At 43.4% G+C, this 15,349-nt stretch overlaps 1 protein-coding gene across 4 annotated transcripts in view; it reads right to left on the reverse strand.

The window, feature by feature from the left end:
* The window catches only part of LMBRD1 (LMBR1 domain containing 1), a 346,839-nt gene that overhangs the window by 148,598 nt on the left and 182,892 nt on the right, over window positions 1-15,349 (reverse strand). For all 4 annotated transcript variants that reach the window (XM_032961536.2, XM_032961537.2, XM_076069959.1 and 1 more), the window contains one exon: window positions 8,076-8,201. In XM_032961536.2, the coding sequence (XP_032817427.2) occupies window positions 8,076-8,201 (126 nt within the window). The remainder of the gene's footprint in view (window positions 1-8,075; window positions 8,202-15,349) is intronic.

Raw genomic sequence — 15,349 nt, forward strand, 5'->3', positions numbered from 1 at the left:
ATTAACCACTCAAACGGTCACTGCAAGGTCACATTTACAACCAAAATCTGCTGGAAAACTTTGCCAAAGCTGGGGTTAGACATAGGCAATTTCTTGAGCCTCTATTGGCTCCCAAGGTAATGAAATGTACTAATAATCAACGGCAGTCTTATCTCAAAAGCCGCAGATATACCGTTCAAAATTCACGGAACGGAAAACTAATGTCAGGAGGTGTTTTGGGATAAAATTAAGATAAAGTTGTGACAATATTGGTCGTATAAATGTTTTTTTTACATTACTGGTGGCATATGGCAATGCAGTGTGTGCATAATGAAATGACTCACTCATCCACAACACTGTCCACAACAGGTTAAACTCACCTCCGTGTACATACATGACTTTTAAACTTGCTACGTTTATGAATTTCGCGTACACTTTTTTTGTCTACAGGTACTGTATGAGTTTGGGTTCGTAATTGGAGTGGTGGCGCAGTGGTTACTGCAATAATGCTCAGGGCTAGCAACATATAATGCACTGTGTCACCCCATTGCTCATTTGAGAAGGGAGGCATTTACCAATAAATGAAAATGCTCCTAGATCAATGGGCCCTACCCAAAATGCACTGACCAACCCACTGTATTTTGGCAGTTAACGTTCACGAACAGGAACTGTAATGAATTACCGTGCACAAACAGTTTTGCGTTGCTGTGGAGTATTATGGGTGAAAACGTACAGAGTATGAGTAGAATTTCATTATGTGTCTCCACATATGAGTAAAATGTTTTAGTCCATCACCCTGTTGGCCTGACAGACCATTATGATCATCGTGCATCATTTGTCTAAGCAAGCAAACTCTGAACTGGTGTGGACCTCTCCAAGTACCATCAGCAGAGCCAGGCTTCAGAAACAAATGTTGCTTGATGATGGGATGTTATTGGCAAGAGCACTCCGTATAAACCATGCGATCCCATTCAACAGACTAAAGCGATATGCTGTACAAACTCGCTATGTGTTTCCGTGCAGCATCGTGGGTGAAGGTAAAAGCGTACCCGGAGTGCGGGAGAGATCCTGGCGGAGGGTGGTGGCCAATGGGCAAGATGGAATGGCGACCAGAAGAGGGAGCGGATAACACGATTGTGGAGGCGGAGTGATCCGATCGGCGCGTGTGCACGAGCGAGATGGATCGTGGCATGGCGGGATCAACGTAAGTTGTTGACAGTGTGAAGAGGCTTTCGTCAGCAATGGGATCGGCAATGGCTAATGATGATGAATAATAACGATATACATTTGGACACGTATACAAGTACGATGTTAATATATCTAATATCGTCTCTTCTTCACGCCTCTGCAATTTTTCGGATTTCCCTTGCAAAAGGTACATTGTCAATAATTCACTCTGACCTGATTTAAATAAAATAACAAATAGATTTAAATCTAAACACAAGCGCCAGACATTCAAGCTCCAACCACTAAATCAGGTAAAATGGATTTGTTGTCTGATGTTGTGTTCAATGTATATTTGTTATTTTATGAGGCAGGCCCAGCTGAGGACTGCCTTGTAGATGAGACACTTGCTACCACTTATTGATGTTTTGTGGTCAAATGTTTCAGTGAATAAAAATAAAATAGGAGCTGGCCAATCAGCAGTTTGAATAAAAGTAGTCCAAGACGAGGGAAGGGTAAGAGAGAGTAAGGGACATCGTGGTGTGGCTCTCAATCATCTCTTGTCCTCTCCAATGTCAAAAATTATAATTTTTACACCAAATTTAGTTGAGGCGGCTATAGCCCACGACACACTCCGTCCGCGGTGCAGAGATGAATGTAAAGGATCACTGACTAACACGGTGAAGTATGGTAAAACAACCTGCCTGTCCAACAAGGTATTTTGGAGGTGTCATTCAGAAGCGGTTTGACAAAGTATTATACATTTTCTATGCATATGTTTTACAATGTAAGCGAAACCAAGTGCCACTTGGACAACGCCCAATTTGCATACGGATTTTTAGCACTGCGATGTTCAATTTGTACTTCATTCTGAAGTGTCCTTTAGAATACTCCACTTGCTATGCAAACTGGGAGGCGGGACCCCTGGAGGCGATCAACGTCACTCTGAGCCCTGTTACGAAAGCGCTAAAATATTTAAGGCGCGTGCGTGGGATTGGGTGACGCAAAGACAGAGAAGAAGAAGAAGAAGAAGATGAAAAAAATCCAACTAAAACCAGACGCAAGGTCGGCTCCACGCAACAAACAGTGACCTCATAACGCAGCGGCGAGGCCAAGAGGGAAACCGGAGCTGGGGTTTGAGGCGGGGAAGTTGAGCCAATATGAGATTCGGAGCCAGTGAGGTTCAAAAACCTCCAGGGATAATAAGGAGCTTTATTCATAGCCACAGCTCTCGTCCCTGCTGTCGGGCCCCACTTGCCCGCACAGAGTCAACGTGTGTGTGTGTGTGTGTCCGCCTGACGTAAAGCCCACCCACCCCCGGTTCGTTTGTGTTTGTGGGCAGGTGCGCGTCATCACGTATTGCTTCATGTCAATTGGAGGCGCCGCAGATGTAATAGTTTTGTAGGCGGCACATAAGGCACCGAATAAGTTAATGATTTTTTTTATTGCATGAGTAATCAATGCAGTGCATTTATGTTATCATGAATTATTTATATTTGTATTATCGAAAGTAATTAATTACTCTTCAATGCGGAATCATTAATTCCATGTATTAAACATTTGAAATACATGCACGAAAGCTTCAAATCGAAATGTTTATCATAATTTCATTCTTATTTTGAGGGGAATTTTATGCAGTTCATCCATGCTGACACAAACCAATGCCTCAAAGAAACAATAAACATAAATGACAAAAAAACCCTTCATAGAGATGAAACAGCTGCACTGAGATAATGCAAAGTAAAAAAAATGCCAATCACATGAAAAGGCCTTGAACATCGGCTTTTACCAAAGCTGTTTGTAGCAAAATGAGAAGACATTTTCTGAAAATTGGATTAAGAGAAGACTCACAAAGGCAATGACGGTATTAACCATCTCCGATTCACTTCACGGCACAATCGTTGTTATGAATTACGGGAAATTACTGAAGAAATTTACCAAAAAGGATGCAAAGTGGGGCTAAAGACGAGGAAATAATTGTTAGAGGACACACCATGGAAACACAACACAGTACCCATATCTCGGGTAATTACGAAAGGCAGACTGGAATGCAAAGGTTTGAATGAAGAAGAGAGTGAGAGCATGATGAAGTGCTTTTGGAAAGTAATTTTTTTTTACGAAAAGCAGACAAAAGAACGCGACTGGAGATGGAAGTTTTCAATGACAGAACACCACCTCAGAAACACGGACTCGCCAAGAACACGGAACAAAAGTTGCAGAGTAAATGCATGGATGCGTAAAGCGACGCTTGCTGGGAATCAGACTTAAAGAGACTAGGAGGAACAGATGAATCGGAGAAAACAGTAAATTTGAGAAAACATTTCGCTTTCAAGAGAATTAAATACATTTTGTCAGGACAACAAGAGAGATAATGGTCGACAGACAAGAGCAGTGATGGAATGGCGGCCAAACGAGGGAACAGACCCAATAAACTAGCATGCTCCCAATCGGACGGCCACCGTCTGCGGCAGGAACAAGTCTTTTCGCGGGATAACCGATGTTAACCTTACAAGGCAGTACTCGTTTCATTTAATCCAGGAGGAAAGATGGATTTTGAACCCAAAAACATGCCAACATGCCAACTGTAAGTCTAGCACCACCCTGCCTGGTGCAACATAGCAGTGGTGGCATGTCCTTTCACTGTTGGCGCTCAACTAGTAACTAATTGGCACGTTTTGTTTTCGTGACAAACCTTGCTGATTGGCCGTGTCGGGTGTTGGTGGATTAATGACACATTTGTACATTCACGCGGGCTACCCCAAATTACTTTTTTCATTAATGACATTGCTCACGAAAGCCACGCTTGCCGTCACCTCACACCTCACAGCCCACGCAGCCGCCAACGTAACCAGAGCAGCGCCACTCCATCCGTACACCAAGCAGGCCTCGCCCGGCTTCACAACCCAGATCGATGGTGTACGGTGCTTTTTTCAGGAATATTTTGCCGGTTTTTTTCATAGATTTTCTGTTTGCACAGTCACATAGTCACTTTAAAATGTTTTCTTGTTCGTGTTTTTGTTTTTTTTTGTTTGTTATGGTTGCACCCGATTCAAGAGCCGAATGGCTCACAGGGCTATGCCAAAATAAATAAACTGAAACTGAACTGAACTGTGTTAAATTAGCACTCAAAACGCTTGGGCAAATGTTTGCATTGCGAATTGAAGAAATCGCAAAGAAGTTAAGCCACCGGCTACACGCATTGCGCTAACTACCAGTGCAAACTGAAAAGGGCAACGCTATTATGGAGCCCATTAATCAAACGCATTCCTGATGTACAATTAATATTTAAATGTTAACAAGCGCGAGTTGACGTGGAACATAACGTGCAACAAATTGGAAGCTAACAGTGCCGGAACCCCGTCACACTCAATAATGTTCTCAATAAGAAATGAAAATGTTTTTCTGCAACATCATTATTCTTCTGCATTGCCTGTGCTCAGAATTAAAACGCTTTTGGTCATGTATGTATGGGTGTCATGGAGAGTTACGCGCTGCACAGTCTCGAGTTGGTGTTCAGAGGAAACTGGTTTAATTTCAGCTACAGCCTTCGTGAGAAACCGATTGCATGAATATATTGCAAACGTATAATGGAATATCCTCATTTGTAAACGAGCAAAAGACGTTTTCAGAAGAGGAGGCTACGGCCAACATTAACAGGCACTCACGGCTAAACAAGTGCCAGTTCACAGAAGCCCGTTGTGCCAGCAGACCATGGACTTTGGGCATCAAACTGTTCAAAAGCTGCAGGCCTCTGGCGGGCGGACCGAGGAGAAGGCGACGTGTGGTGGGCGTAAACGTCGTTTGCTTTTGATGACCTCCTGACTTTGAATTTGTCCTCGCAGGTTTAGGGGTCCCGGTGGAGAACTGGTCGATATCACCGTGATAAACTGCCACGCAGAATCACGTGACAAATACGGCGGATTTTACCTACCGTTTGCAGTCGGCGGTTTACTGAAAAATGTAAGGTAAACGGCCAACATGAAGTGCACAGCTTCAAGCAGCAATGAGGGGTGGCGCCGGTGGCGAGATGTTCACTACCTTGTCTGGAGGCCGTGGGTTCTATCCCGACCCTGACGCCTGCACAACTGGAGTTTGCATTTTCTCACCGGGATCGCGCAGATTTTTCCCCGGATCCTCCAGTTTTCCCCTCCTACGTTTGGAATCAACATGCATTTAAAGTATTTGACTGCTATACATTTTCACATGATAAGCCACTTCATTGAACTATCATTTGCAGCCAGGTCACTTCTTAAAAAATTGCTATGTAGTTCAGTAAACCTTACTTGGAAAAAAAAAATGTTTAGCTGTAGTTTATTTAATGAGTTCCCTGTATACTTTTCATTTACATGATAAAGCAGAAACATGTTTACACTGACTTTCAGGACACCAAAACCAATACCCGCCATTCGCCATGAAGTGACGGTGATGTTACCATGCTGCCTGTGCCAGGCCAGCACACACACACACACTTGCGTCGAAACAATCGGACAAAAACCGCAGCCTGCCATGTGGCCTTACTATACACGCACTGGCTGGATTAGCAGCCTCGGAAAAAAACACGTCTTCGTTTGCTGGAAAACAAGTCAAGAAGCCATTAACACTACACTCAATTACAGAACATGTTCTGGAAATGCACATTTTAATTGTGTTCATGACAATAGCTTTGGTGGGGAAAAAAAAAACCTGACCTATAAGCCAAAATAAAGTTTTGCCAGATATACTAGCGAGACAAAATTACGAATTTTGGGACTGCGCCGGCAGCGGTGCACAAGCACAAAATAAATAAATACTCATCAGATAAGCGCGCAGACCAAACACCCGCATTTCAAGTCTCAGAGGTCACGTTAGTGAGAATAACATTTGACCTCTGGCCAAAACAATGATGACCTTGCCATTTCAAGGAGATCCGCAGTGAGTAGATGCCTACTATATTTGAGGGAAAACATTCGACACGATACACAGGTTCCCCATGAGGCCACTTCCAGAAGCCTCACCCTTGACGTGGTTGACAGCCACGTAGATCACGGAAGCTGGCAATGTAATATTACCCGACAATGGTAGTATTACGTGATACTACCATGCAATGGTAGTTTCGCAGATAGGCATTAATAAATACAAACTATTTTTTATTTTTCTAGCTAAGGCCCACTTAGCATATATAGCTCTTTTTCCGGAGCGACCTGGCCACAAATGATAGCTCAACGAAGTGGCTTGTCACGTGGAAATTTAAAGCGGCAGCCAAAGACTCTAAACGCACGTTTCTAAATGTAAAAAAAAACCCCTGTGAACAAACTGAAATCGAACCCAGAGAAGCAAAATCGCGGCGCATTGCGCTAAACAATTCACTCCTGGCTCCCCACACGTATGGCCAGACACTCTCAAGACTTGGCATGATTCAGAGAGGCTGGTAGCATCGCCACATCAATTTGTCACACTTAACCACCCACCACCATCATCGTTCCTCGCAGCCAACCTCACACACGTGACCAGTATTCGTAAAATCCGAGCCATATTTCTGTGCATATTCAAGACTCTCACTCTGGACCAAAGCTTCCATAACAAGGCCATTCAGCCAAAACATGAAGACATTATTTTCCTCTCCGGGGCAGGAAAACAAGCACATAGGCTGTTATTTACTATCACTATTGACACACTTGTGTTTTGGCCAGTGATATCAGGGTATGAAAAATAACGTTTATTGGTCAGTGGTAGCATAAGCCACATTTGATACTGGCAACTGAACTTCCACGTGGCAAAGGCTATCTGTTTTATGATGAATTGTGTGCAGCTGAAATGTTGTAACGCGTGTGCTAATAATCATAAAACACAGTGCACACAGGGGTGGAAAGAAACAAAATAATTCACTCAAAAGATTAACCTGCTGGAATAAAGCTTTGACCTGCCACAGGCATTAACACATGGGTGCAATTCAGGGGTTCGGGGAATTTGGGAACTAGCTAGCAATTTCCATTGAGCAATGTCCATCTTTGATACTCTCAAAAAAGCTTAGTATGACTGATGTGACTGATAAAACACCAATTTGATAGTTGTGAGTTTTATTTCATTCGCCATTTAAAGTGATGACATTTTTTTCTTAACCGGGTCATGGCAAGAAAGAAAACTGTTTCGCGGAAGTGAGATATTGGGTGCCGTCTCAGGAGCGTGATGCAGTACATTTCATACCCCAAGCTACCGCCACTTTTCCTCCTTAACAAAAAATAAAATATTTTTTCCTAAATCTATCTATCGATCAATAAGTGGCAGGTCAATTTCCACTCACTCCCTTACGTTCGTAACTTCCAGAGCTGACTGCAAGCATGCGCCAATTTAAATTGTTTTTAATTCGTTCATTCACAGCCAATCATCGAAAGGTGGAACTGACAATAAAACTGGCTGCTCCCAAGCCAGAAGCAGCAGCAGTATTCGTTGCCTCACTTATGTGACTCAAGGGCTTGAACCCAGGATATCAGCTGTGCTGTCTCAGGACACTGCCAGGCATGGGGCTTATAAGGTAGCCAGGAGATGGCAGTTGTTGAATATTACCCTTTGTAGAAACAAGAATTTTAATGGAAATTCCAAAAACTGGCTCAGGGCCACTGATAAGGATGATCACGACCCAACGCTTGTTTGCTGTTTGATCAGGGAGACACTTTGACCTACGTATTTAATTCGTCAAAGTTGGTGGCAGATTTCAGGGGCTGATGACTTGAATCAGCCACACAGTTTCAATTCTCCTACCAAATGAGCCACTACCACTGCGTCTCCATTGGAAATGGAAACCTGGAACAAATCCACGTGTGAAAAAAACTATTCAAAAAATATTGGATACACAACTTGGTTAACAGTCAGAACCAATGAACAATGTCACTGCCTATTGGCTCCACAGCGATCAAAGCTGTCAGGACAACCAAATGCACCAAACGTGTACCAACCTTAGCTCGGATGCTTTCAATTTGCTGCTCCACCTCATCGATGACGTCGGCGTTTTGCAGGAGCTCGTACCCTGCATTTTTCTTCCCTTTAATGAGGTTCACGGGCAGCGCCGACATGCCATACGCCTTTTGAAAGTAGAGGTGGGGGGAAAAAACACACACACACATACACAGAGGAAAACAGGTGAACGTGCTATAGAGTCAATTGCAATGCAGGGAACGTTCGGTTTTTTGGCAGTGGCATTGTGGCCGCGCACACCTCTGAAAGATAGAATGGCAGCTGGCTTGTTTGTTAAAAAAAAAAAAACTCCACTGGGACAATGGGCATCATGAATAACAGTGTAGGCCCCATATGTTGGATCGGATGCACCGAACAGCAGAATGTATCACTGGTCCGAAATAACACTTGATAGGACTGCTCCACAATGATAAGATTCAGAGATGCACAATACGTTAACGGGATGATGCAAGCAGACGTGGGTGGGTGTTCCCCAAAGGTCCCATGAGTGGAACTCACCAGCTGAATGAGCGATCGTCATAGTGCACGGAAAACATGCGGCGTCTTTACAGGGCAATTAACGCGTAGGCTTGTGCAAATGGAATCATGCTTGTAAATGCAATGCAATGTGATGCACAGTGGTGCACATAATCCATGATGCGAACTAGAACAGAAGAGATTTTGTTGGCAGTGGTGAGCCACGTGTTTACACGATGTGGGTTCACACAGAGTGCTTGAAGGTTATCTCTGGAGGCGAGGGACACACAGATTCAGATGCACAGGTGCATGGACACAGACGGAGCGCGCACACGCACGTGCACACGCACGTGCACACGCACGTGCACACGCACGTGCACACGCACGTGCACACGCACGTGCACACGCACGTGCACACGCACGTGCACACGCACGTGCACACGCTCGTTAACACGCTCACAACACAGACAATGAACGGGCGTGCAAACCGGTCAACTTATAAAATGAACAACGATCACCAAATGCGCCCGGCAATGTCATATCATCGCCATCATCATTTGCAACCATATTCGATCCACTGCTGGATGAAAGGATCCCGATGCCATGTCCGTCCCTCACATCCATGTCAGCCCTGTGGTTTTTAAAATTCCGTCTCACCCCTCCCTAAAGGCTACCATTTGTGAATTATGAATCATCAATCTCTCCTTTTTCTTCACCACGCTGTACGTGTGTTGAACTTCTTTCGCACCGTACATAGCTAACCGTGCTCATCGGAGGTGTGGGGCCAGGACAACAAACTAAACAAAAAAACAGTTACAAAAAAATTAGTTTTTTTATTTAGATTTAAAAGTGCATAGCTGCAATGGCTTCCAAATTTCGGAAGGAAGAGCGTTTCAGACGGCGGCATAAAGATTGTCTTCATGTACACGATTTAAATTTAACAAAATCACATTTCTTTAGACTTCTTGAGGTAAAGTTGTCCCTTATAACTGCATGCTAATTTTTTACGTTAAAATCCGTTCACGTATATATATTTCCAAGATGAAATGTATAACTCAAGACTTTTGGCGGGAACGAGCGATGGGCGTAATCCATTAATTTAAAAACATTGAGTGATTTTCCTGAGGGCTTTCTCTCTGCTTTTAACTTTGCACCCCCCTCTGTCCTCACCACAATGAAGATTATTTAATAAAAGTAGTGACATTTTATTTGTATCGTCTGAGCTGGTTGTGCTTGCGTGGATTTGATTGCATGATGACAATTTGAAGGTGATCAATTGTTTCAAATAACAAGATAAATAACCAAACAATACGCTCTCCCCTCAACTGGATACTGACAAAATAAATTAGCCATGGATATTCTAAAGATGCAAAAGGTCAAGGCGCCGGTCTGAAATAGCAACTGAAGACACAATGCATGATAGATTTAACCATTTCAAATGGACATACAGTATTCCCTCATTTTTTGCGATAGATATGTTCCAGAGATGCTCGTGAATAGCAAATTTAACGGATAATGATATTGGCCTACATTTGCAGATGCATCTAAAGATTGGAGAAATAATCTCACTCTATCACTCTATCTCATCACTTTCTCTCCAATTACTTTATCTCATCACTTTCTCTCCAATTACTTCATCTCATCACTTTATCTCTCATCACTTTATCTCTCATCACTTTCTAGCATCACATTCTCCCTCATCACTTTATTTCTCTCTCTCCGACGCATCCGTGCAGAGTTCCAGATGCAATTCACGGATATCCAAAATTACGTTTAGCAAGTTCGTGAATAAGGAGGGAATGCTGTACGGTAGTGCGATATTAAGCCCTGTGGTTTTTAACACTTAAATCAAACGTTGCTTCACTGTGACTGAACATTTTTAGCTGGTAAAGGGCACGATGAGGTGAAAAGCATGGCCGAACGCTTTAAATTGGACGGAGGTTCCCAAAACGTGGTGCACATAAGGTGCGAGATGTTCCCATTATGCAGCATCTTGTGTGTTTTAACGGCCGAAAAGTGTAGGTCACATTCGCGCACAAACACATCCATAAATAATGGAAGCATTGCTTTACGATATGCTCAATCTTGATTGAGGATATGCTCTTCGTCCAGCAGTGGACTGATGAAAGGTTATATATATTGTTTTAAGAAAGAAAAAAGCAACACCCAATATGTGTTGGGGAACAGGTTCATTTTGACATGCAATATAAAACACACACACACATCCACTCACAGAGACAAAGATCCTCCAATTAGCCAAAGAGACAGTTGTGGCCAGGGCTGTTAGGGAAAATGTATTTCGCCGAGCATGGCACACAAAATGGAGTTGTGGGCAGCAGCAGCAGCAGCAGCACACTGGACCACTTTTGTCTTCCCAGTGTTCATGTTGACACAAAGAACGATGGACTAATTATAGACTGACCAAACCTTGGGGGAGACCGTGGACAGATTCTGATACCAATTAGGGCAATGATGGTGGGCATAAAGAGGAATTGACCTAGTTTTCGGGACGCATGTGTAGCGATGAGGTCTGCGAACCTGGCGGCCTCAGTTCGATTCCTGGCCACGTCCCACATCAGAGAAGAGTGATATCTGAACACCGTCGTCCTGTGCCAGCTGCCTTCCCCAACCCGCACCGACCAGCGCGGTGAAGTATGGTCAATCAACCCCCGCGACCGACACGGCGTGGGGAGACCTTCATCCAGCACTGGATTGACAAGGAGCTGTATATTATTTTCTGCAATTGTAGCACAGTGCACTGAAGAGGCACAAATACATTACTCCACGTACACATATCAGCAAGTCAGCATTTGCTACTAAGCAGAGGTGACACATTCGCAAGGCTAGTCAAACCACATTGCTTGTACCAGGATAGGTGGCCCATACACACAACAGCAGCAGCTGCCATTCACCAAAATAGCGAGGTGATTTTCCCACATTGCTTTTGATCGGTTTGGTGACTCTCACACACACGCGAAATCGGCAACAGCTGCGACATGCCACACAGTGGCAGGGACGTCGCCAAGGTGCCCGTGACAGGGCTCGGTACACTTTAAAACATTCGGATATCAGATTTTTGGATTTTTTATGACAATTTCGGAACTTTTTACGATATTCGGATTATTGTGTACTCGTGCTAATCATAGTGACACCGCATTTGGTGGGAAAAGCTCAGAAGTGGTGACATCACGTCTGTTACTTTTATGATCAACCTGAAACGAACCTACATTTTTTAATGTTCGAAATTCCAAATTTAGGTCTGATTCTTTGGATTTTTCGTATGGATCCTAAATCGGAATCACATCCCCAATACACACATGCACACAAATATACCATACAGACTAAATATGGAACAGGCTTTTACACATGTACGCATATGGGCCATAAGAATCCTTCTGCAAGGGTGGAACTATAAACCGCCCTGGCAATTTGATTCGCTGTTATGATTCTGGATCACAGATAAAATTTAAGATTCGATTCTTTTTTTTGCTTTGCACGGTGGGGAATGCAGCGGCCTCCAATGGCCGCAGTGGTGACGAGAACCCCATGACGTACGACAAATACGACTCTCGCTAAAAAAACATTGACTCTTACGCGTATCGCCAGCTTCAGAATCAATATTAAACGACGGTATCAACACATTCAGTTCTTAACTTTCCATACAAATGTGCAGCTACAAAACACATGTCTGCCATATAAGTAGATGCACCGGTGCAACATAATACGAAAAAAATGGATGTGTCACTGTTAAAAGCGACAAAATTGCCACAAGAAGTTGAGCTGAGGACCCTACGTGCGTGTCTGTAGGCTTGCAATAAATTATTAACCACACCCGCACAGCAGGACACATTAGATGGAGCTTCCCGGCACGACCGAGCCAGCAATATTTCACAACAGCAACGAAAAATAAGAAAAAATGGGCCGCCTGTGCGAGTCTATATCACGGTAAAGGCGGATTCACTGGAGGGATGGCTCAAAGTCATCCCTGCTAGATCTATGGGAAATCCCTTTATGCTACAGAAATTCCCCACTCCAGTGCAAATGGAACGGTGGAAATGCTTAACAAACAATAAATTGTTCTGGATTTTTGTTTGTTTTTTCTTTTAAAGTCCACAGAACGCCCTCACACAAGGCACCACACAGCCAGCCATCACCCGCATAAAAAGACAAAGATCCCTCCTATAGCTCGAATAGTTTTTCGGGGCAAGCGGTGTTAGCGAGCACACCTGTAAAAAAAACCCGAATTAAAAATTAAGAAAATGAATCAGTACGTAATGCAGTGCAGCAGCAGACCCTTGCCAATTTATTATGGATTCATTTGTTTTCACAATTAATTCATCCTCGCCAACTCTGAGAGCCACGGCTCAAACGACAGCCATGTGGCAAATCGCTCTCTGCACAGCGTGACGGAGGGGTCTACGGTATTTGTGGACGTTATTTTCTCACAGGGTGGAATCCGGCCATGGCCATTGGCATCTATTCTCCTAAATACAAGCTGTGTGTGACGTTCCCTCTGCAGAAGCTGTTTGTGTCGTGCAAAGCAAAGAAGCGAGAAAATGTGAATGCCACGCAAAACGTCGTGACACCCTAAAATCCGCATCTTAATTGCTTCAGCCAGATATTAATTAGCGCCGATGTTCTGACATCAAACGAATCGCGCGCTCCTGCAAGTCCTCCGGAAACAAAAGACATTTATTTTATTTTATCACCATCAATCTGCGAGCACAGACAGCGCGAGAGAGAAATGTGTCCATTGTAATCCCCCAGACAAGGCCTGTGTTTACGCACAGGTGAGGCAATTATTCACGAAGGCTGGAACGGCAGTGGATCTTTTTTTTTGTGTTCTACTTCCATCCAGCTCACAACGGAGGGGAGCATCGCAGAGAAATCTACGACTGATCACAGTGAGCTACGCGACACCGTAGGCGGTGGAGGATTTTCATACTTCACACGACGTTAACCCATCTGTGCGTATCGCATTTCTTACGCACATCAAACGAGGATCTGGGTGGAGCTCAACTCCACTGGTGGCCCTGAACCAGTTGGTGGGTCATTCCACATTTCTATGGCAATGTTCAGCCTTTCCACGGGCTAATCAGTGCTGACTTCCCACAAAATGGATTCTCTCAGATGTATTAATCTAATCAAATATAATGATATATTTCGTGAATGACACTGAACATTAAATGTGCATTCGACGCATGTTACTATTTTAATTTTCATTCGAAATTGTTTTTTTTTTCATTGTTAGATGTTGCAACTTAGTCTGTTATTATTTTGTAGAGCTGCCTTGATGAACCTGGTCTCATTTTGATTTAAAGCTTTCGTGTCTGCAGGGATTCATATTCTTGGTTCTTTCGGTAAAGTCACGTAGAAGGGAAACAATAAAATAATAAAAATCTAAAACAATAAAATTATCTCGACGTTTCGACTGCAACACAAGCAATCATCATCAGGTGTGACAAAAAATATTGTTGTGATGATTGCTTGTGTTGCAGTCGAAACCTCGTGAGAATGTTATTGTTTTATATTTTTATTATTTTATTGTTTCCCTTCTACGTGACTTTACCGAAATAACCAAGAATATGAACCTGGTCTCAGTTGAAAAAAAAAAACTACTTCTGTTGCCAATGGGACCCTATACAGTCTAGAGAGGTCATTGATCTGTCCGTCTCAAAGCAGAATGGCGGTTAAAGTAGGTAGTGGCACCCAGTGAAGCTCTTGTGGGTTTAAACATGAAGACACCGCTGTCCTTGTTATGGAAACAAGAGCTTCAATTTAATACGGGCCCTTTATTTAATCAGGCGAGGCCGCACGTGATGCTCATCACGACGGAAAGTCTGGATATCCAGAGGCATGGGACGCCGCTTATTTTTATTGCAATTTAGCTCTGGGCACATTTATCAGAAGATGAAATTAGAACGATGACAAAGTCGCACATGGCGTTCTACAGTTATTGACATTATACCCTGCAACTGCTGCTTACAATGTCCAAATTAAAACGAGTACATTGACTAAAATGTCAAACCATCTCCCCCAATTCAATCCAGAACAGAAGCAGTGCTCATCTTTATTAGTAGCCTTAAGCCAGTGCCGGAAATTCCACATTATGATGGAGGGAGAAAGTCTCTCCACAGGATGAGCATCATTGGCTTTTGATAAACTACCCATTTAAAACGTTTAAAGGCCTCAGTAATACATTAAGAGACAACAGCCCTGTTGCGTTGGCTCTTAACGCCCCAAACAGCGAACATTCTCCTCCATCTTCTTTGGTTATTTCGGTAAAGTCACGTAGAATGAGAATAAAATAATAAATTGATAAAATAAAATAACACAAATAATATTATTGTGTTATTTTATTTAATCAATTTATTCTCATTCTACGTGACTTTACCGAAAGAACCAAAGAAGATGAATCCTTGCAGTCACGAAAGCTTTAAATCTAGAATTCTCCTCCATCGTCACTGAACCGAATCAGTTAATTAATTTCAAATATTTGAGAATTGCTTGAAAGGATTCCTCAGCTTTAATTAGTAAATACAAGAAGAGCTGATGCCGGGACGAGTTAGCGCAAACTTCACAAAGCACAAATCGCTCATCAAAGATCGTTCATCAAAGATCACAGTCGCCGAGCGCCACAATCAATGCCGCAGCGCAACAAAAAAAAAGGATTTTATTTATTAGGAGGCCGGCGCCTCGGCTTCACGCACGAAGAACCGGGCAGCGTCGCGCGGTGCGTAAGGCGGTGGTGGGTGGGGAGGTGGGTGGGGAGGTGGGTGGGGAGGTGGCTGGGGAGGTG

This window comes from Petromyzon marinus, chromosome 27 (assembly GCF_048934315.1).
Source record: "Petromyzon marinus isolate PM22_M1 ecotype Great Lakes invasive population chromosome 27, UKy_Petmar_22M1.pri1.0, whole genome shotgun sequence".
In the NCBI taxonomy this organism is placed as follows: domain Eukaryota; kingdom Metazoa; phylum Chordata; class Hyperoartia; order Petromyzontiformes; family Petromyzontidae; genus Petromyzon; species Petromyzon marinus.